At 40.8% G+C, this 24068-nt stretch overlaps 1 protein-coding gene across 1 annotated transcript in view; it reads left to right on the forward strand.

Annotated features, from left to right (window-relative positions):
* The window catches only part of SYTL5 (synaptotagmin like 5), a 97473-nt gene extending 78718 nt beyond the window's left edge, over positions 1 to 18755 (forward strand). The window contains exons 14-18 of the mRNA XM_014954072.1: positions 1330 to 1491; positions 7418 to 7526; positions 8997 to 9132; positions 15081 to 15289; positions 18047 to 18755. Of these exons, the coding sequence (XP_014809558.1) occupies positions 1330 to 1491; positions 7418 to 7526; positions 8997 to 9132; positions 15081 to 15289; positions 18047 to 18189 (759 nt within the window). The 3' untranslated portion in view covers positions 18190 to 18755. The remainder of the gene's footprint in view (positions 1 to 1329; positions 1492 to 7417; positions 7527 to 8996; positions 9133 to 15080; positions 15290 to 18046) is intronic.
* Positions 18756 to 24068: the final 5313 nt, after the last annotated feature.

Here is a 24068-nt window from a genome sequence, read left to right on the forward strand (position 1 = left end):
GCAAGGAACATAGCACTAAACATGTTTGCTGGTAGGGAACTCAGTGAGGATAGGACCTAGCAGCTTGCTAAAAGTGCAAATTGTAACAAAGGCTTACTTCAGTTGTGGGCAAGCAAGCAAGAGCTACATCTGTTCATCCCAACTGTAACTACTGTTAAAAAAGAAAAGAAAAATAATTATACCTGTCTGCATCTTCCCTCTTTGACTGTTATTCCATTGTTGCTAAATCTTTCACAGTGGAACTGTGGCATCTAGGTTTAAGCATTGTAGACATATCTATAGATGTATAGCCTAGTTGTGTGGCTCGCCAACTGAATTGACTGGTTCAGCTTTTGGAGAATACATGTCTGTGTCCAGATGTTGTTCCTGATGCAGTTAAAAAAAAAAAAAAAAAAAAAAAAGATTTCCAGCTTAAAACACATTATCACCAGGTCTTCAAATTACATTGCTGGGATTAAGTAAAAAATGTTTATCTAGGAATTCCATTGCATTTTTCTCTTTAACTCATTTTAACAGGATGTATCTTAAATTTCTACAATTTAAGATACAAAGTTTTTTTGGTAAACATGAAATTATTTAATTAAAAAAAAAAAAAAAAAAAAGACATCTGGGTCTCTTCAGCTAACACTAGGAGAAGAGTGAATTTCAGGGAATTAATGGGCCTTTTGCTAAAAGCAGAGTGTGCAGAGCTAGAATTCCAGATGCTTGTAATTTTCTGTGTATTTGCTAGAATATGCTGTTTCTTCAGAGGAGTTTTTTAATAGCTTTCAAAAGCAACAATGGTTACTAAGACTGATACGCTTGGTGCATGTTCTGCAGATGCAGTTTTGCTTGTTTTCAGAACAATTTTTCATAAGTTACAAAGATACAATTGGAAAGGACAGTACACTATTTCTAGAAAGCAGTGTACAGCACTCTCTTTAGGGATGAAAGAACCAGTCCGGTTTCTTCTTACAAACTCAACTTTGATGTTGATCTGCTCCCTTTACCTTAACTTATAAGGAATTAACAGGATCATAGTTTTAAGCGTCATAATTTACTCTATAGCCATAAATACTCAGTAAATAATACAGAAAAAAACACAATTATGATAGTAATATTAATTACAATTGGATGCATACTGCAAAGACAAGAGTTGGGTTTAACATTAACCTTATGAGCTTTCTAGCTAGATCAATCTTGTTTGCAAAGAAAACAAATCTCTTTTTCATGCTTCATTTGTTAGCTGCTGTGGGCTTTGCAAAATTGAGCTAGAGCTGTAAAAGGCTCCATGGAAACTATCATTTATGCTTATTCTGAGAGTTTCCTTTTCTCTTTTTTTGTTGGTAGTATGTCATCAGTCACACGCAGTTAGAAACCAGGACCCTGCAGCTTTCTGTCTGGCACTATGACAGATTTGGACACAACAGCTTCCTTGGGGAGGTAGAAATTCCATTTGATTCCTGGAACTTCGAAAATCAGGCCGATGAGTGGTTTGTGCTCCAGCCTAAGGTAAGGGTTTCCAGGGGCCAATGAAAGTGTTGTGAAGCAAATTTAGCAGGGCTTAGTTATTTTTCCTTTGGAACATATTTATAAAACGGTGACTTTGAGTGTCTAATATGGTAATAAAAATAATATCTTTGTTCTTTATTCAGTCAAAACATACTGGGTTTTAAGTCTTCATGAAAACTTTACACACAATTGGCGACTTAAAAACAAGCAAAAAACCCCCAGCTTTTAAATAAAATATGAAGATCATCTTGTAATAAACTGCAGTGAAGAAATGACCTAGTAAAGAAATTGATTATTTTTTAAAACTAGCATGTAAACCAGAAGACTTTTCTACGCCCCTGCCCAGCCCTTAACAGTTTATTAAAGAAATAGATCTTTTTTGTTTCAGTTAAAAGTTCTTCACACTTCTCAGCTGTGACAAAATGACTGATTAATCTCTTCTTCACCTTAACTAGGAAGGTACAAGATAAGGCTTCTCAACTGGCAAATCAATTGGTCTGTGAAACAGGACTTGCATTGTACTTAGCCAAGGATAGGCTGATTTCTGTCTCTAGGGCACCCCCTGCTTTGGCAAAGGTGTTTATTTTTGGAAGAGATTCAAAGAGCTATTGTAAGCGAGAGGATTAAAGGCTTCTGCCTTGCTTGCTCCCGCAGCAGCCAGAATCCCCACAAATTCCAGTGGTTTAGATTGCCATTTCAGAAAGTGTGTTTTTCTCGCTGCAGAAAAATCCAAGGTTTTACTGCAAGTGATGTGGAGATAGACTCAGATGACTTGTTAGCTCCGTGTTCACTATTTTTAAGGAAATAGCCTTATATTCAGGGTTTTAGGAAGGAGTGTTTGATTTGTGCCTTTCTCTCAAGTTGGGAGATGGATCTGATTGCTATATAACTAATTTCTAGGTATAGCCCTTTGTGAGGCTTACATCTAAACTGTCACAAATTTATAATTTAGTAAATAATTTGCCAGAAGATACGTAAGGAAATTGGTCTCTTCTTTGAACACTTACACCTCACACTTTGCAAGTAACAAGGAAGATCACTCCCAGTTTCCTAGTTCAGCTTTGTCAGTAAGGCTGTCCACCAGCCCTTCCTTTGTGGTCCAGCCAAGGTGAGACCAGGAAGAGAAAGAAGCTAATGATGTTGAGCAGACATGTTTCCGTCAGCACTGTGTCCAGGCCAGGATTACACCGTCCTCCTTACAACATTGCTTCGTGCAAGTTACTCCTCTTGGGTTGATAGGGGGGCTTTTGAATAGAATCATAGAATCATAGAATGGTTAGGGTTGGAAGGGACCTCAAAGATCATCAAGTTCCAACCCCCCTGCCCTGGGCAGGGACACCTCCCACTAGAGCAGGTTGCTCAAGGCCCCATTGAAGCAGAAGAAATGTCTGCTGCATCTCTGCCATAGCTCTGGCTGGTGTCAGACATGGCTCTTCTTTAGTACCCGCTGGTCTACAACAGTAAGATACACATCTAGTACTTGTTTTGCTTGCAGTTTGTATGCAATGTTGGTCTGAAATTGAGCTTCATATCGTGCAGTCGTCTCTTCGTTGTCTCATTTCAGTCTTTGGGGATTTGTGTGTGTATATGGGTGGTTTCTTTTAATCCTTACGGGGAAAAGAAAAAAGACAGTCATGAAGCTCTCCTGCTCAGGAAAAAAGTAATGAGGCGCTAGGCATTTCAGCCATTCCAGCTGGAAGGTGTTGTCTGATTATTTCCAAACCCGTTAAAAGGATTTTTAAATGAGTTCTTTTTTTACCAAAGAAAGCAAACACAGAATTGGTCTTGTCTGCCTCCTAAGTTGTTACAAATAATATTTCTAAACTTAAAACGCTGCTGAGATTGTTGATCAGCAAAGAGGATAATATTTTTGAAAAATCAATTAGTGCATTTTGAAAAAAAGAAAAAAAAAAGAAAACAAAAAAAAGCACAGGTTAATACACATTCAGATTACATGCAGTGAAACATTTCCTGGGTTTTATTACAGCACTTTATTTATTTTGTCATGAATCATTTAGCTGCTTTAGTAAAAAGGTTGGAGACTTTAAGACCTGTCTCTTCTATGATCATCAAATGTCTGTTCTCAAGAGGAGTGTGGTTAAATCAGAAAAAGAAGAGAAAATAGTTCTGTGGTTAAAGAGGGGACAGAGTCTAGAGCCATGTTATGTGTGGGTTTGGGGAGAAGACTGACAAATTGTTCCTGACGTAAGAACTTATGCCATCACTTGTCCACCAGCAGAACATAAAAAATAATCCTTGTTGCCTTTATGGGAAACTTGATCCTAAAGTTACATAGTTTAGACTAAAAGTGAGATGCCTGACTGGCAAGATATAGATGTTGTGCAAATTACTCCACAGCGCTTTACTACAGGTTTTCTTCTGTTCTCTGGTGTAGCAGCTGGCATCAGACAGTGGTGGAAACAGGATCATATTTCTCAGAGTCACTGCAGGAATATCTGTATTGCCGTAAAAGGGCTTCAAAGTCACAGAAGGGCCATGTTATTATCACTAAAATTGCTTTGTTTCCTGTCCCATCCTTGTGTACAAACAGCCTTAGCCCCGCTGAACATGGTTAGTGCTTTGGCCTGGAGTCTATGATATAAAGGCAGTGTGGACTGTGCACATCACTGGATGTATTTCTGGTGGGGGCTTTGGTTCTGTTTTCTCTTGACAGAATTTTAACCTTTGTGGGGAGTCAGGAAACAAGCTGAATACATCTCGGAGAAATACGGTCACTGATCAGACAGACATTCATCTATAAGCAGTTCTCTAGAAGCTTGTGCAAGTGATGTGGAGATAGACTCAGATGACTTGTTAGCTCCGTGTTCACTATTTTTAAGGAAATAGCCTTATATTCAGGGTTTTAGGAAGGAGTGTTTGATTTGTGCCTTTCTCTCAAGTTGGGAGATGGATCTGATTGCTATATAACTAATTTCTAGGTATAGCCCTTTGTGAGGCTTACATCTAAACTGTCACAAATTTATAATTTAGTAAATAATTTGCCAGAAGATACGTAAGGAAATTGGTCTCTTCTTTGAACACTTACACCTCACACTTTGCAAGTAACAAGGAAGATCACTCCCAGTTTCCTAGTTCAGCTTTGTCAGTAAGGCTGTCCACCAGCCCTTCCTTTGTGGTCCAGCCAAGGTGAGACCAGGAAGAGAAAGAAGCTAATGATGTTGAGCAGACATGTTTCCGTCAGCACTGTGTCCAGGCCAGGATTACACCGTCCTCCTTACAACATTGCTTCGTGCAAGTTACTCCTCTTGGGTTGATAGGGGGGCTTTTGAATAGAATCATAGAATCATAGAATGGTTAGGGTTGGAAGGGACCTCAAAGATCATCAAGTTCCAACCCCCCTGCCCTGGGCAGGGACACCTCCCACTAGAGCAGGTTGCTCAAGGCCCCATTGAAGCAGAAGAAATGTCTGCTGCATCTCTGCCATAGCTCTGGCTGGTGTCAGACATGGCTCTTCTTTAGTACCCGCTGGTCTACAACAGTAAGATACACATCTAGTACTTGTTTTGCTTGCAGTTTGTATGCAATGTTGGTCTGAAATTGAGCTTCATATCGTGCAGTCGTCTCTTCGTTGTCTCATTTCAGTCTTTGGGGATTTGTGTGTGTATATGGGTGGTTTCTTTTAATCCTTACGGGGAAAAGAAAAAAGACAGTCATGAAGCTCTCCTGCTCAGGAAAAAAGTAATGAGGCGCTAGGCATTTCAGCCATTCCAGCTGGAAGGTGTTGTCTGATTATTTCCAAACCCGTTAAAAGGATTTTTAAATGAGTTCTTTTTTTACCAAAGAAAGCAAACACAGAATTGGTCTTGTCTGCCTCCTAAGTTGTTACAAATAATATTTCTAAACTTAAAACGCTGCTGAGATTGTTGATCAGCAAAGAGGATAATATTTTTGAAAAATCAATTACTGCATTTTGAAAAAAAAAAAAAAAAAAGAAAACAAAAAAAAGCACAGGTTAATACACATTCAGATTACATGTTGTCCTCCCGTATGAACTGCCTGATAGAGACAGGAATGGCACAGGTTAATACACATTCAAATTACATGCTGTCCTCCCATATGAACTGCCTGATAGAGACAGGAATGGCAGTGAAACATTTCCTGGGTTTTATTACAGCACTTTATTTATTTTGTCATGAATCATTTAGCTGCTTTAGTAAAAAGGTCGGAGACTTTAAGACCTGTCTCTTCTATGATCATCAAATGTCTGTTCTCAAGAGAAGTGTGGTTAAATCAGAAAAAGAAGAGAAAATAGTTCTGTGGTTAAAGAGGGGACAGAGTCTAGAGCCATGTTATGTGTGGGTTTGGGGAGAAGACTGACAAATTGTTCCTGACGTAAGAACTTATGCCATCACTTGTCCACCAGCAGAACATAAAAAATAATCCTTGTTGCCTTTATGGGAAACTTGATCCTAAAGTTACATAGTTTAGACTAAAAGTGAGATGCCTGACTGGCAAGATATAGATGTTGTGCAAATTACTCCACAGCGCTTTACTACAGGTTTTCTTCTGTTCTCTGGTGTAGCAGCTGGCATCAGACAGTGGTGGAAACAGGATCATATTTCTCAGAGTCACTGCAGGAATATCTGTATTGCCGTAAAAGGGCTTCAAAGTCACAGAAGGGCCATGTTATTATCACTAAAATTGCTTTGTTTCCTGTCCCATCCTTGTGTACAAACAGCCTTAGCCCCGCTGAACATGGTTAGTGCTTTGGCCTGGAGTCTATGATATAAAGGCAGTGTGGACTGTGCACATCACTGGATGTATTTCTGGTGGGGGCTTTGGTTCTGTTTTCTCTTGACAGAATTTTAACCTTTGTGGGGAGTCAGGAAACAAGCTGAATACATCTCGGAGAAATACGGTCACTGATCAGACAGACATTCATCTATAAGCAGTTCTCTAGAAGCTTGTGCGGTACCTTGGGGGATGTGTCTTAGCACTCCAGGGCACTCTTTTTATACATGTGCTTTTTCACTATGATGGATCAAAGGATTTGTTTATTTGCACCCAAACCTAAGCACGTACAGAAATGCAAGCCTCTGAGTAGTCCCACCTCCGTAACTGGGCATCACTGAGCAAAGTTAGCACAAACCCAAGTTTTTCATAGACCTGATCTCTAATGTAAATGTACAAAACTTCTTTTTCACTGCCCTTTATTTTAATATAAGTCAGTTTGAACTGACACACTGTGTTCTCTTTGCGTTGCATCTATTGTTTTTAAAATTTAGTTTCCAACTTACAATATGAATGGAAGTTCAGCACATGTCAGTGAAGGCCTGAAGAGTACTGAATGCATTCTTTCTGGGCAAGATTCAAACGTTTATAAAACAAAAAGATGAAGAAATAGTAGCTGTGTAGAGAAGGAAAAGGATACTGGCAGTAACAGTTTTCAAAAAGTTTTACTATTTCAGAACTGGACTCTGCTCTCTTCCCCCACCCTGGTTCCCCACATCTCCATTCCATGAGTGACTCAGTAGTGACGCTTCTAAAATATATGAAACCAATTATGGTTTAAAATCCTGACTGGGGGAAATAAGAGCTACACGTCAGCTTAGATTAACTAATGTTTATATGTCCAGAAATAAGTTCAAGGTTTTTTCTGTTTGTGTGCTTCACTTACTCATGCTAGATATCGCTCTCCTGTGTATGTTCACTCAAGAATGTCTAATGCCAAGTGGCTTTATTCTCCCTAGTGCTTGCATTCCCTAGCTCATCAAGTTTTCTGAAATGTGACTGCACTCAGTCTGGAACGTCTAATTATCTGAAAGTGGGTTAGTATGTCCTGATATGTTTAAGAAGTGTTTCAAACACTGTATGGGTACAAAAAAAAAAGTTAAAATCAAAAGGAGAAGGTGAATGCTTAACCTAAGCTGTATTTCTGTCTGCTTGTTTGTTTTGTTCTTTTCAGGTGGAGGTTGCAACAGATGTTGGGCTTCAATATAAAGGAGAACTGACAGTTGTTTTACGTTATATTCCCCCAGACAGAAACCTAATGCTTCCTCTAGAGCAGTTTCAAGGTAAAACAAGCATTCATGGCAGCACATGATTACATCCTTCTGAGTATTAAAATGCTTTCCTAGGGTGAAGTAATGGTATTAGTGAAGATTGAAATCATACTTAAATATACTGGTAGTCTTTATGTGTGAAAAATCCTGCTTCAGCCTCTTCTCTTACATTGGACCTAAGAAGAGAGAGGGGTAGAGGAGTGTGCAGTTGAGTGTTGATACATGGCTATGACCTAATTAAAAAAAAAAGAGACATTAGATAACATGATCAAGGACAGCCACATAGAAATAAATTGTCTCAATCTTTGTTCAGCTAGTTATATACAGTGTATAGCTGATCAAAGTAATAGACTTCACTTAGTTCTCCATGCTGAATTGTCCTTAAGTCTACCTGTCTCCTCATTTTCACTCTTTTTTTCACACTGCTTTACCTCTGCTTGGTTCTACTGTATTACTGCTGGAATTCGGTCCTGTAAAATATTATTGAATTCTTTAGGGTAAGACATTATTTTCATCAACAATGAACACGGGAAAATAGTTACTAACTCTTTGCATTGTAGTTCCACGAGGAACAGCAGTCATCTGAAGTGAAACCAATCCCTGGGTAACACCTGAGTGTACGTGGGTATACCCAACACAGGTGTATCACTGTCTTAGTGGCAAAATTGCTTGTTAGCATTAGGATTTGACAGATGTATTAGACTTTTCTCTTTCTTTTTTTGACAGATGACATTGCCTTTGCTAGCAGTAATACCAAGGGTTTCTCTCTTAAAAGCTAATTGTTGTCTGAAAAGCCCAGATATACACTATCTGCATTTTTTTTAAATTAGTGCACTTTAACGAATGCATTTTTTCTGATCTTTTTTCTGATGTTTTCAGCCTGAGTCAGGGTGTATGTTCCCTGCTGATAAGCATCTTAGAATCTGCAGCAGTAGCAAGTGCAAGTGTCCTCACCCTGCTGTTCAAAAGCAGTAGTGTGTCAGCGCTCGCTGTGTCCTTTTGTCACAGTCTCCGAGGAGCACTGCATCCTTACACATGGAATACATGCAGTGTATTTCTGCATTTTAAGCTTTGGGACAGAGGTTTTATACCTCGCTTGTGGTATAGGGCTGCCTTAGCATCAGTGGTGGAAGTGGATTCTGACAAGATGGTAGGACTTCAAGGCCATGCAGTTCTTTGTGTTCAGCATGGTGATCCACAAACACTTGTATTTGGAAACAACTTCAGATAGGGCATCCTGTTGTGTCCAGGAAGGACTAGTTATGTAGTCAAGTTCTTTATCAAATATGGAGTCACTTTTCTGCCCCTGCCTTACTAGTTCCTTTACCCATAGAGAATCACAATCTCCTTATAAGAAATATTTTAATCCCATTGCAGGAAATGAGTGAAAGAATGTAGCCAAGCTGACTTAAATTTCCAAATCAGTCTTGTAGTGTACATATAATTTCTGATGATGACATTGTAACTCTGTTCTATATATAGGAAAGAAGAGCTTTAAAAAAGGAAAAAAGGGAGACTCTCCCGTGCCATCTGGAGGTATATTAGAAGTCCTCATCAAAGAAGCAAAGAATTTAACAGCGGTGAAATCAGGAGGCACATCTGACACTTTCGTGAAAGGGTCTGTGGTTTGTTTCTCCCCATTTTTTTAATGGCTGCACACAATCATATTTTGGCTGACCAAATTTTTTTCAATATATATGTGTATGGAGTGTCAGTCCTGAAAAGCAACTGACACCTCAAAATGGTATGATGAAGAGAAGGATGCTGCAGGATAAGGGTAGAGAAGTACGAATTGTCCCAGTAGTTAAATACAACCATATTTAAATACTACTCAGTCAAGGACAAGAACCATTCATACATTCCACTTGGGAAGATTACAAGGATGCTGTTAGACTATGTAGGGAAGAAACAAGGAAAGCCAAGGCCTCCTTGGAATTAAAATGGGCAAGAGATGTCAAAGTCAACAAGAAGGGGTTTTTCAATTATATTGGAGGCAAAAGGAAAACTAAAGAAAATGTGGGCCAGCTGTTGAATGAGTCAGGTGCCATAGTAACAGAGGATGCTGGGAAGGTAAAGTTGCTGAATGCCTTCTTTGCCTCAGCCTTTACTGCTCAGGCCAGCCCCCAGGAGCCATGGACTTTGGAGGAATCAAAGAGAATTTGGAAAAGGAAGATCTTCCCTTGGTGGAGGAAGACCAAGTTAGAGAACAGTTAAGAAGGCTGGATTTTCGCAAATCCATGGGTCCAGATGGGAAACACCTGAGAGTGCTGAGGGAGCTGGCAGAAGTCATTGCAGGGCCACTCTCCATCATTTCTGAGAGGTCCTGGAGAACAGGCGAGGTGCCCAAGGACTGGAGAAAAGCCAATGTCACTCCAGTCTTCAAAAAGGGCAAGAAGGAGGACCCGGGAAACTATGGGCCAGTCAGCCTCACCTCCATCCCTGGAAGGGTGATGGAACAGCTCATCCTGGGTGTCATCTCAAAGCATATGGAGGAAAATAAAGGTATCAGAAGTAGTCAACATGGATTTACCAAGGGGAGGTCATGTCAGACTAACCTCATAGCTTTCTATGATGGCATGACTGGTTGGATAGATGAGAAGAGGGTGGTGGATGTTGTCTACCTTGACTTCAGCAAGCCTTTTGACACCGTCTCCCACAGCATCCTCATAGCTAAGCTTAGGAAGTGTGGGTTAGATGAATGGACAGTGAAGTGGACTGAAAACTGGCTGAAAGACAGAGCTTAGAGAGTCGTGGTTAGGGGCTGGAATCCAGCTGGAAGTCTGTAACAAGTGGTGTTCCCCGGGGGTCAGTACTGAGTCCAGTCCTCTTCAATATATTCAATGACCTGCACAAAAGGATGGAATGTACCTTCAGCAAGTTTGCTGATGATACAAAACTAGGAGGGGTTGCTGACACCCCAGAAGGCTGTGCGGCCATACAGCGAGACCTGGACAGGCTGGACAGTTGGGCAGAGAGAAACCCAATGAAATTCAACAAGGGCAAGTGTAGGGTGCTGCACCTGGGGAGAAATAATCCCCCGCACCAGTACAGGTTGGGGGCTGACCTGCTGGAGAGCACCTCTGAGAAAAAAGACCTGTGAGTCCTGGTGGACAGCAGGATGATCCTGAGGCAGCAATGTGCCCTTGTGGCCAAGTAGTCAAATGGCATCCTGGGGTGCATCAAGAAGAGTGCGGCCAGCAGGCCGAGGGAGGTTATCCTCCCCCTCTACTCTGCCCTGGTGAGGCCCCATCTGGAGTAGTGTGTCCAGTTCCAGTTCAATAAGGATGGGGAACTGCTGGAGAAGGTACAGCAAAGGACCACGAAGATGATTAGGGACCTGGAGCATCTCCCTTACGAGGAGAGGCTGGGGGACTTGGGTCTTTTTAGTCTGGAGAAGAGAAGACTTAGGGGGGATTTAATCAATGCAAGCAAACACTTAAAGGGAGGGTGTCAGGAGGACAGGGCCAGCCTTTTTTCCATGGTGCCCAGTGACAGAACAAGAGGAAATGGGCACAGACTTGCCTATAAGAAGTTCCACCTAAATGTGAGGAACTTCTTTACTGTGAGAGTGGTAGAGCACTGGAACAAGCCACCCAGAGAGGTGGTGGGTCTCCTTCTCTGGAGACATTCAAAACCTGCCTGGACAAGTTCCTGCGCAGCCTGCTCTATGTGGACCCGCTTTGGCAGGGGGGTTGGACTAGATGATCTCCAGAGGTCCCTTCCAAACCCATATGATTCTATGATTCTACATAAGTATCCGCTGTGCTAATGTGCATGCATGTAGAATATAAAGTTAGGTTCTACTGAATCAGTAGAGAAAGACTTATTCATCTCTGCTGGAGGCAAGAAGTTGTAAAGGGCACTCACACTGTCTGTGTCACTTATATGCCTATATGCATTTGGGTATGTAAAAATATATTTAGTATGACATATATGTACCTTTTTATTATATAAGCAATATTTTGTGTTGGATAGTAAAAATCCAGACTATATAGAAAATGCTACATATAGGGTATACTTGTGTTTGAATAAAATGACCATACCCCCCGTGCCTCATTATATTGGATTTTTCATAAATGTAAGTTATGCTTTTGAAATGTCAAATTTTGGAAATAATGGATAGCTTAAAACATTTTTCTTTGCCAGTTTTTGCTTTCAATAACAGAGGATGCTGGGAAGGTAAAGTTGCTGAATGCCTTCTTTGCCTCAGCCTTTACTGCTCAGGCCAGCCCCCAGGAGCCATGGACTTTGGAGGAATCAAAGAGAATTTGGAAAAGGAAGATCTTCCCTTGGTGGAGGAAGACCAAGTTAGAGAACAGTTAAGAAGGCTGGATTTTCGCAAATCCATGGGTCCAGATGGGAAACACCTGAGAGTGCTGAGGGAGCTGGCAGAAGTCATTGCAGGGCCACTCTCCATCATTTCTGAGAGGTCCTGGAGAACAGGCGAGGTGCCCAAGGACTGGAGAAAAGCCAATGTCACTCCAGTCTTCAAAAAGGGCAAGAAGGAGGACCCGGGAAACTATGGGCCAGTCAGCCTCACCTCCATCCCTGGAAGGGTGATGGAACAGCTCATCCTGGGTGTCATCTCAAAGCATATGGAGGAAAATAAAGGTATCAGAAGTAGTCAACATGGATTTACCAAGGGGAGGTCATGTCAGACTAACCTCATAGCTTTCTATGATGGCATGACTGGTTGGATAGATGAGAAGAGGGTGGTGGATGTTGTCTACCTTGACTTCAGCAAGCCTTTTGACACCGTCTCCCACAGCATCCTCATAGCTAAGCTTAGGAAGTGTGGGTTAGATGAATGGACAGTGAAGTGGACTGAAAACTGGCTGAAAGACAGAGCTTAGAGAGTCGTGGTTAGGGGCTGGAATCCAGCTGGAAGTCTGTAACAAGTGGTGTTCCCCGGGGGTCAGTACTGAGTCCAGTCCTCTTCAATATATTCAATGACCTGCACAAAAGGATGGAATGTACCTTCAGCAAGTTTGCTGATGATACAAAACTAGGAGGGGTTGCTGACACCCCAGAAGGCTGTGCGGCCATACAGCGAGACCTGGACAGGCTGGACAGTTGGGCAGAGAGAAACCCAATGAAATTCAACAAGGGCAAGTGTAGGGTGCTGCACCTGGGGAGAAATAATCCCCCGCACCAGTACAGGTTGGGGGCTGACCTGCTGGAGAGCACCTCTGAGAAAAAAGACCTGTGAGTCCTGGTGGACAGCAGGATGATCCTGAGGCAGCAATGTGCCCTTGTGGCCAAGTAGTCAAATGGCATCCTGGGGTGCATCAAGAAGAGTGCGGCCAGCAGGCCGAGGGAGGTTATCCTCCCCCTCTACTCTGCCCTGGTGAGGCCCCATCTGGAGTAGTGTGTCCAGTTCCAGTTCAATAAGGATGGGGAACTGCTGGAGAAGGTACAGCAAAGGACCACGAAGATGATTAGGGACCTGGAGCATCTCCCTTACGAGGAGAGGCTGGGGGACTTGGGTCTTTTTAGTCTGGAGAAGAGAAGACTTAGGGGGGATTTAATCAATGCAAGCAAACACTTCAAAGGAGGGAGTCAGGATGACATGGCCAGCCTTTGTTCCATGGTGCCCAGTGACAGAACAAGAGGAAATGGGCACAGACTTGCCTATAAGAAGTTCCACCTAAATGTGAGGAACTTCTTTACTGTGAGAGTGGTAGAGCACTGGAACAAGCCACCCAGAGAGGTGGTGGGTCTCCTTCTCTGGAGACATTCAAAACCTGCCTGGACAAGTTCCTGCGCAGCCTGCTCTATGTCGACCCGCTCTGCCGGGGGGGTTGGACTAGATGATCTCCAGAGGTCCCTTCCAAACCCATATGATTCTATGATTCTACATAAGTATCCGCTGTGCTAATGTGCATGCATGTAGAATATAAAGTTAGGTTCTACTGAATCAGTAGAGAAAGACTTATTCATCTCTGCTGGAGGCAAGAAGTTGTAAAGGGCACTCACACTGTCTGTGTCACTTATATGCCTATATGCATTTGGGTATGTAAAAATATATTTAGTATGACATATATGTACCTTTTTATTATATAAGCAATATTTTGTGTTGGATAGTAAAAATCCAGACTATATAGAAAATGCTACATATAGGGTATACTTGTGTTTGAATAAAATGACCATACCCCCCGTGCCTCATTATATTGGATTTTTCATAAATGTAAGTTATGCTTTTGAAATGTCAAATTTTGGAAATAATGGATAGCTTAAAACATTTTTCTTTGCCAGTTTTTGCTTTCAATACTAGCTGTCAGAATTGCTGATTTTTTTGGACATGCTGTAGTTCGTTAGTAATAGTTTGAGTGTTATTACTAAACGGTGACTGTAGAAAATACCCTGCCTTTAATTCCTTGGTGGAGCTGAGAATTTATCTTGATTTTGTAGTGTGCTTCAAACTATCACCAACCTTAGACACTACATGCAGAAAAAGTTTGAGCTGTTCTTCCTGTGTATTTGTTCTCCCATGCCATCTCTCTTTTCCTGCTATGTGTGAGGGCATTTCCTTTTACTGAAAATAGACTGATCCTACTGGAGCTTGCAACAGACTTCAAGGAGAAAACGTTGTCAAAGCCTTTTTGCATTAGCAGTAGCAATGCATGGCCGATAATTCTCCAGACTGTCTTTAATCAGTGTTGTCTGCCGTTGCTGACGTGGATTATTCAGTACAGTGGAACAGGAGTCTGTGTTCCTTGGACTGTTGATCTGTCATATGTCATGGCTAAATGCATTATCAAGTTGCCATGAACCAATTGAGGGGCTGCAGTGGTCTACTCTGCACTGTAAGCTTGAGATAATTTGCCATAGGTTAGCCCACTGCAGTAAAATAGCTCATGTTTATTGTCAAGTAAAAGCCTGCACAGAGATCTAGTGTTAATGTCTAGTCTTATGATTTGTTTGTATGTCTGACTTTAGTATTCACGTACAACCACAAAGTTATTCCATTAGCTTTGCTGGAGGAGGTGAAGGTACAGACTAAGGAAATTTGTACAGACCTCTGATTTTGAAACAAGAGTATTAAGTCCACTTAGTTTCACTAAAAGAATTCTCCACTAAAAGTAAAATGTGAAAAGCTTGTCAGACTTTACAGCATTAGTGCTTCTGCAGTCATTAGGGGCGTTAGGCAACTCAAATGAATAATAAGTTCCTTCCTTATCAGTCATGTCCATTGCTTTCTGGAGGACCTCCTGTCTCCTGCTTTGAGAGCGAGACTGGACTATGTGATTCCAGAGGCAATTTCTAGCCAACATTTTTATGATCCTGTCTACATTTAGTCTCACTGAAAGAAAAAGTTTGTGGTTAAGACTGAAGGCTTGGAGTAAGGAGACCTAATTTTAGTTTCTGCTGGTGATAACTGACATTGTAACTATAAGAACTAATGGAGCACAAGTGCAAACTATGAAATTTAGGTATATGCTTAATTTAATAACAGTGGGGAAATAGGGTTCTGATCCTGTTTGAGCCTCTACGTAATTCTAATTCTTTGTGAATATTATGTGACATTCCAGCTACGTATTCAATTTTCTTTTTCATATCTCCCAGATATCTTCTCCCAGATGACAGCAAAGCTACAAAACACAAAACTCCCATAATAAAAAAGAGTGTGAACCCCCAGTGGAATCATACCTTTGCTTTTGGTGGCTTGAATGCAAGGGATATACGTAATGTCTGTCTAGAACTGACTGTGTGGGACAAGGAGTCACTCTCCAGTAATATTTTTTTGGGAGGTGTTCGTTTGAGCACTGGAAATGGTAAGGTCCCATCTGACTCATGTTTGTTTTTCTTATTCTGCTCTCCTTCTTCCTCACTGCAAGCGATTCATGAGTATGAGGGACAGAAATGTTACAGAATGTATGGAAAGTTTATGGGAACTTGGGGAAATTGAAAAGGGAGAGAAGGCACCGTGTAATATGTAGATGGTTTAGTTCTTTCCACCATTGAGAGAGACACAAAAATTTGGTGCCCAGTTGTACTTTAGCAAAGTCTAGAAGAACTGGGAATTACTTGGAAGCATTTCTTAGCCTTCCAGTGAGGAAGACAAGACTACTTTTGTCCAATAGCAGCCTTTCTGCTGGCGATGGTGTGCTCCGGAAGAGGTGTCAATCTGTTCCTCCTCTGTTAGGAGAAAGTTGCTTGTGGTGCAGAGGGAGGAGATTTCTGTACCATGTGCCACAAAGGAGCATAATGACAAATTGGTGCTCTCCAGGAGCTACCTGTTTTCAGTATAACTCCCTGTACTGGTGGGTAGTGTCAAGTGCTTGTTGTCTTTCTATAGAACGTTGGGCACATGAGAAAGTTTGAGTAACTACTTACTAATATGTCAAAACACCTCATGTTTTTGCAATTACCAGGTATAAGTAATGGCAAGGAGGTTGACTGGATGGACTCTCAAGGAGAAGAGCAGCACCTCTGGCAGAAGATGATTGACAGTCCTGTGCTGTAGTTCGTTAGTAATAGTTTGAGTGTTATTACTAAACGGTGACTGTAGAAAATACCCTGCCTTTAATTCCTTGGTGGAGCTGAGAATTTATCTTGATTTTGTAGTGTGCTTCAAACTATCACCAACCTTAGACACTACATGCAGAAAAAGTTTGAGCTGTTCTTCCTGTGTATTTGTTCTCCCATGCCATCTCTCTTTTCCTGCTATGTGTGAGGGCATTTCCTTTTACTGAAAATAGACTGATCCTACTGGAGCTTGCAACAGACTTCAAGGAGAAAACGTTGTCAAAGCCTTTTTGCATTAGCAGTAGCAATGCATGGCCGATAATTCTCCAGACTGTCTTTAATCAGTGTTGTCTGCCGTTGCTGACGTGGATTATTCAGTACAGTGGAACAGGAGTCTGTGTTCCTTGGACTGTTGATCTGTCATATGTCATGGCTAAATGCATTATCAAGTTGCCATGAACCAATTGAGGGGCTGCAGTGGTCTACTCTGCACTGTAAGCTTGAGATAATTTGCCATAGGTTAGCCCACTGCAGTAAAATAGCTCATGTTTATTGTCAAGTAAAAGCCTGCACAGAGATCTAGTGTTAATGTCTAGTCTTATGATTTGTTTGTATGTCTGACTTTAGTATTCACGTACAACCACAAAGTTATTCCATTAGCTTTGCTGGAGGAGGTGAAGGTACAGACTAAGGAAATTTGTACAGACCTCTGATTTTGAAACAAGAGTATTAAGTCCACTTAGTTTCACTAAAAGAATTCTCCACTAAAAGTAAAATGTGAAAAGCTTGTCAGACTTTACAGCATTAGTGCTTCTGCAGTCATTAGGGGCGTTAGGCAACTCAAATGAATAATAAGTTCCTTCCTTATCAGTCATGTCCATTGCTTTCTGGAGGACCTCCTGTCTCCTGCTTTGAGAGCGAGACTGGACTATGTGATTCCAGAGGCAATTTCTAGCCAACATTTTTATGATCCTGTCTACATTTAGTCTCACTGAAAGAAAAAGTTTGTGGTTAAGACTGAAGGCTTGGAGTAAGGAGACCTAATTTTAGTTTCTGCTGGTGATAACTGACATTGTAACTATAAGAACTAATGGAGCACAAGTGCAAACTATGAAATTTAGGTATATGCTTAATTTAATAACAGTGGGGAAATAGGGTTCTGATCCTGTTTGAGCCTCTACGTAATTCTAATTCTTTGTGAATATTATGTGACATTCCAGCTACGTATTCAATTTTCTTTTTCATATCTCCCAGATATCTTCTCCCAGATGACAGCAAAGCTACAAAACACAAAACTCCCATAATAAAAAAGAGTGTGAACCCCCAGTGGAATCATACCTTTGCTTTTGGTGGCTTGAATGCAAGGGATATACGTAATGTCTGTCTAGAACTGACTGTGTGGGACAAGGAGTCACTCTCCAGTAATATTTTTTTGGGAGGTGTTCGTTTGAGCACTGGAAATGGTAAGGTCCCATCTGACTCATGTTTGTTTTTCTTATTCTGCTCTCCTTCTTCCTCACTGCAAGCGATTCATGAGTATGAGGGACAGAAATGTTACAGAATGTATGGAAAGTTTATGGGAACTTGGGGAAATTGAAAAGGGAGAGAAGGCACCGTGTAATATGTAGATGGTTTAGTTCTTTCCACCATTGAGAGAGACACAAAAATTTGGTGCCCAGTTGTACTTTAGCAAAGTCTAGAAGAACTGGGAATTACTTGGAAGCATTTCTTAGCCTTCCAGTGAGGAAGACAAGACTACTTTTGTCCAATAGCAGCCTTTCTGCTGGCGATGGTGTGCTCCGGAAGAGGTGTCAATCTGTTCCTCCTCTGTTAGGAGAAAGTTGCTTGTGGTGCAGAGGGAGGAGATTTCTGTACCATGTGCCACAAAGGAGCATAATGACAAATTGGTGCTCTCCAGGAGCTACCTGTTTTCAGTATAACTCCCTGTACTGGTGGGTAGTGTCAAGTGCTTGTTGTCTTTCTATAGAACGTTGGGCACATGAGAAAGTTTGAGTAACTACTTACTAATATGTCAAAACACCTCATGTTTTTGCAATTACCAGGTATAAGTAATGGCAAGGAGGTTGACTGGATGGACTCTCAAGGAGAAGAGCAGCACCTCTGGCAGAAGATGATTGACAGTCCTGGAGCTCCTGTGGAGGGGATATTAATGCTGAGATCCAGCATGGGAAAACGCAGACTCTGAAAGACTTTAACTACTGAGGGGTACCACAGGTACTTCTGACTTCAGTGGTGTTCCGGCTCTTGCCACTTTGCCCATTTGGAAGTGGGAAAGGGTTGTACTCTTTGCCTTGGATTTTAAGGCTCCAAGTGAGACTTTAATGCATTCCACACTTTCACGTGCACGTTTTTAACCCAAGGTTCTTGTATGGATTGTGTTTCTCCTGAAGCCAGTGAGAATTTGACCTTGTACAGAGGTTGGACTGGCTTTCTCTGTCCTTTCTAGTGACCGGTGTGCAGTTGATGAAAGCCTCTGCATGGGGGTTAAGCGGGGTGCACAGAGTGAGCAAATTAGCCATTTAGTAAGTAATGCCTGGTTTACATATCTCCATCTGCGTCAAAGATGGCCTAGAAGACAGCAGTGATACAGTACAAATAGATGCAGAGTGAGTCTGTGCTTTGGTATTTGAAAGAGAAAAAGCCATAATGTTATGAAGGATAACAAATAATGTTTCTTTATCACGTTTGCTTGGTGGGCTGTGCCATGTGCAGGGTGGCAGGTTACAGGGGGACCAAGCTGCCCACCAAGGAAGGCCAATGCACTGTGCTGCGCTAGGGTGGCAGGCTTGGGACCAAGCAGCTCACCAAGGAAGGCCAATGCACTGTGCTGCGCACCAGAAACAGGCAGCAGGTGAGCTGGTGTACAGAGCTGGTGTTCTGGCATTCCCTGGGTTATTTTAACGCACTGTATAAAAGGCAGACTTGGTTCAACATAATCAAAGAGCCTCTAATGAAAATAAATTGTTAACAAATCTCCAGTTTCCAGAACTACATGGTATCAATGTGTTTTTCATTCAGATGACAGCTCTAGCCAAGAGCTGATGTTATTGAACAGAGGGAATACGTTCACGTGCCTGTCCACATCTGATGAGTTGCTGAGATGAGACACATACTGTGTTTGTGTAGTAAAGTGATTGTGATTAAAGCACATGCCAGAATGATTTGCACAGCTGTGGAGTTGTCTTGGAAGGGGCTGGGATCCCATTCAGGCGTGCCCACACACGTTAATTATTAACCAGAGTAGGACTTTTTTCTCCTGAACTCCCCCTGGGAGATAGCAGTGTATTTAATAATAACAGTGGGTTTTGGCCAGTTCAATCATTAATCTTATTAACTGTGACAATTGTTCAACAGTAATTTTGCCATTTGGTTTCCTAAAGTGATTTTACGCCTCCTTAGACTCTGCATCATCTGGGGACTCATACAGGTCATATGTGAAGAGCAACTGTTTTGAATAGTTGTTGTGGGCTACTCCCACCATAAGGACATAGGATTATAATCTTTTTTTTAAGAACAGCACATGTCTGCTTGCAAGACTGGATAATAATGGAATTGGATGGCATGTGATTGCTCAGCGTATAAGACAAAGGAAGGTCAGTAAACTGACTGAACAACATTTCTTCTGAATTTTCCAGAATTAGAAACTCAATTCCTGTTTGAACTGGTAAATTCATCTAGATTCATCTATTCATCTGTGTTCTTACTTTTAAATTTTTTTTCCTCCAATTGTTTTATTTTTGGAAGCAATGTAGTATTAGTACTAAGAAAACAAATTCAAACCTATTCCTTACATAAGTTAATGGAAAAACCCAAACATTCAAAAAACGTATTTTTCCCTGTAGGTCAAAACATGAGTATTCACAATTTCTGTGAAGAATAAAGACCATAAAATCTAACTTGTTTGAGAGCTACAAATGTCATTCTTCACAATCCAGAAATTGCAAGAATTCTAGATTGAACAGAATATGAACAGATAGCTAAGTAACTACAGCTGAAAATTTTGACATCTGTAGCTGTCCTAGTGTACAATTATGTACATGTATTTAGACCTAAATCCAAAACCTTAAAATTTAATGTCCATTTCTTTTATTTTGAAGATATTTTATGCTGGTTTGGTTTGAGTGGCTTGAAATTGAGGGAAGTTTACAGGCAGTCTTTTAAAATCCTAATACCATTAGATTAAAAAAATATTTATTTTTGTTAAAAATATAATATTTGTTTTAATAAAACAATTTGTTTTATTATTAATAGTTTCCTATTAAAGTTATGATATGACTCGAAAAAGTCATTGGAGGTACTGCTTGCCCAGTTTGAGACCCCCAATTTTCAGAAATTACTGAGTCATCTTGAAAATAAAATTCCCTTAGAGAGTCTCAGGTTGGGAACCAAAAGTCAGCAGTTGCTCAAGAAAACTGACTTAATAGTTCTTCTTTATTTATTGTTCATCTTTTTTCCTGAAGTCCTGCTCAAATTGGGCAGTGAAAGTCTGGTCTAGTTTAAGGTGGCTTTTCATTTTATGCCACAGATGCTGTGAACTGCCAAATTAGAGCACAAATATCAAGCACATATCTTTTATGACCTTTTTCTAATCATAATAGTCTTTCTTTAAGTGTTACCTTTTTTGGGGTTTTTTTGGTATCAACACCCTCCAAACTGAAACCAAACCTAGCTTTTGGCACCTAAACTACCTCTCTTTAACAGAAACAGTGTGAGTTGTCTTGGTCGTTTGTATTGCAAACCTGCATTTATTTTGCAAATAATAATATTATATTGAGATGGAGGCACAAGCTTGATTTTTCTGCTTGCTGGAAGTTGTTTCAAAGAGATAAAGCTTGTTAAATCTAAAGAAAAGGATTCTTCAAGGAAAAGACCCAGATAGAGCTATAGAAGAACAGCGGACAGTCGGATGTTTTGGTTTTGTTTCATTTTGATGGTAAAACTGGGAAAATAAAAAGAATACAAAATTTCTGCTATGTTGGCCCCCCAAATGGGAAGCTTTTTCTCTTGCCAAATTGAAAAGCTTAAACTGGTTTTGAACTTAACTAAGTCTTTTGTTTTTATGTGAAGTACAAGAGTTTGTCTAAATTTTGAATGGTATTTTCTAATCTTCTAAGCATTAACCTTTTGGCTGTATCAAGTTTTGCTTTGAAAGGAAAAAGTCTGTGCTTCACCACTTCATCTTCTGCCCATTTTGGTCCTATAGTAGAATTTGTGATAGATGGACTCCTCTGGGAATCGTCACCTCACTCATACGTGGGGTTTCAGTTCTTTTTCCATCCAAAGGGCCAAAATGTGACTCTGAGCCTGCACCTGAAAGTATAGACCGGGCGGTGAATGTGGGTGTCAGCTGCAGTTCAGCATATGAAAGGACCAATTTCATCTGGAAGTAATTTTGGCCGAGACAGCGGTGCTTGCGGTTGATGGGATTTGGAGTAGTACAGTGAAATTTCCTCCTAGATTAGCAGTGACAATTCTGCATGATGGTAGCGTATAGTAGATATCATACTCTGCCTCAAATAAGCCTTGGAGAGATGATGAGCATCGTGTAAACACTCGAGCAATTTGGAAAGCTTTGCTGGTCTGTCACGTTATCGGCACATTTGTAGGAAGCGTTTGATTTGTGGAAAATGTCACATTTAATTGTATCTCTTATATCTCTGTTCTCTTCCTCTACAAAAATGATTTATGGTTTGGAAAAAAGCACAAGATGATTAACTGCAGATGTGATTTCTTGTTTCCGAGATATTTGAATTAATTGCCTATAATTGTGCGTCATCACGTACTGTGTGTTACCAGGCTGAACAAAAAGACAAAAAGCCAGGAATTAGGCAAAAACCTTCTTTTTGTATGTATGTTTGTGGTATTGAAGGTGCATGAATAGTTTAGTCAAGCCTAATTTTTAGGAGAAAACAGCCACAATTTTACATTGATTCACAGACTCCTGTCCTGAGTAATTTGGCACAGCAGAGCTGGTGTTTCAAAAGTATTTCTCCACACAGTCTTGAGTAACTGAAGATGCGTCAGTGGAGAAGAAATCTTCTCTACAGTGGTTTTTGAAAGTGTATTACATGATGCATTTTACTCTGATACATATTTTTCTAGGAAGGTAACTACAGGGCTTTCATCACTATCTTTTTCCCCCCTTGTGATTAGATATTGAGGGTTTGACCCATTAAAGAAGAATAAAAGTGCAACTTTTGCTGTAAAACATCAAGTAGGGCTGGTAAATAAATCTTTAGACAGTATGGTTATTGCAAGTATCCATCAAAAAGAGCTGATGCTGAGGGTTCTCCAAGCCCTACCATCAGACTTTGGTATCCAGAGCTGCTCTCTGGAAGTTTTTCTGCTCAGTTTACCAGCTATTTGGGGACTTCAAGCTTCTAAATGTTGATATTCTTGCTTACATGCCCAAAGCAGGCCAAACCAGGTTTGAAATGGCCTCCCCATCTCCTCCACCCTGTTACATTTAAGCCAGGGTGGGAGGAAAGCTGCAAAGAATCTGAGGGACACTGTTGCCATCTTCCTGTGCTAATCCAAGTGCCACTGCCTTCCTTGAATGCCTTTTAGATGCCACATTTTGATCTTTCTTTCCCAGCTGGATGCTTTAGCAGATGGTTTAAGAGAGAGGGCGTTGGGATGGTGAGTACGTTTGGATCATGGTTCATTAGACTGGAAGCTTATTCTTCTGGGTCTTTTCCAATGCAGATTATGCTAAGGTACAATGAAAAAAGTATTTTTCTGTATTATTTTTTTATTTTTCTTTTCCTGCCTCTTTAGGCCCTGCCATGTGCAATTCTAAGTTTTATTCTGTAAAATATTGACTGAACTATAACAGCAGAGCAGCCGTTGAGCATCCAATCCACTGGTACTAATTGATAAGGAGAGATAACAAGAGGGTTGCATTTAGACTGGCATAATTTTGGCTTCTTGAGGGGTATGCACATTGCCCGGCTTTGGGCATGTAAAGTTTGCAGTTTGCTCTGTAGAGTCAGTGAAGACTGTTTGGATCTCCTACACCTTCGAAAAAGAGCTCAGTGTCTTCTTTTCACAGCCATCTGGTTTGTGTACTCACACAAGATAGTAAGAGTTGTACCTGCATCTTTGCAAGGGTCTCTCTTCCCTTCATCCCCCCCATTCAGTTCAGCAACCCACACTAGAGTGTTCTACCTGAACATCGATCTCCAGTATCTGGAAGGAGGCAGCATGCAGCAGTTAAGTGATAGCCCCCCTTCTTTTCATCCATACAAGGTAAAAAATGAAATTTTACTTCCCTAACATACGGTATTGATTTTCAGCCTCTTGCAACGGTGACAGAAATAACCATCTCCTGAGAGCTGGTCCATGCACTTTGTAAAGTCTTTTTTAATAGTTTTTTTTTTCTTAAATTATTTATTTTTTTTTTTACACGCAGAAATGTCAATGTTTGAGAACCCTAGAGAAATGGTGGTAGAACGTGTGATGAATTTCAAAATAGGATGCGGACTTTTATTTGCAGTGATGTCTTTTACCTTAACTCAGCAAGAGATGCTGAGAAGCACGCTAGCAGAACCTTACCACTGTGTCTCATGAATTTCCTGCCTGGTGATTTCATGTTTGTAAATGCTATTTGGTAATAATACAGTGTTAATTATACTGTGTATATTGACACTGACACTGGAAAGTGAATCTTAACTTGCTTTTTAGGTGTTTTTTAGGTTGCTTTTCAAACTCACCCTAGCTGCATCTTGGCCCTTTATTAAGATTAATTATTTCAACAATTCTACTTTGTGGCAATAACATCTATTATAGCTGCGTGCTACTTCTCCTGACAGCTTGGTGTATATCTTTGAGGGTAGTTCTAATTGTTGAGGTCTGCCTAAAGCCAAGTATAGTCATTTGTTGCAGCAATTAGAGAATGTCACGTATCCTTCATTCTGCCTTTGTTCTGCTTAAAATCTGTTGCTAGCTATTTGTTTAATTCTTCTGCTGGACGTGAACAGTAGTAGCAGTAAATGGCATTGCAGTATGTTAAGTTCTGCCCAAATTTGGACAAAACAAAATGTTTCCTGCCCAGAACATTTTTGT

The sequence above is a fragment of the Calidris pugnax genome, unplaced genomic scaffold (genome assembly GCF_001431845.1).
Source record: "Calidris pugnax isolate Ruff unplaced genomic scaffold, ASM143184v1 scaffold246, whole genome shotgun sequence".
NCBI classification, from domain to species: domain Eukaryota; kingdom Metazoa; phylum Chordata; class Aves; order Charadriiformes; family Scolopacidae; genus Calidris; species Calidris pugnax.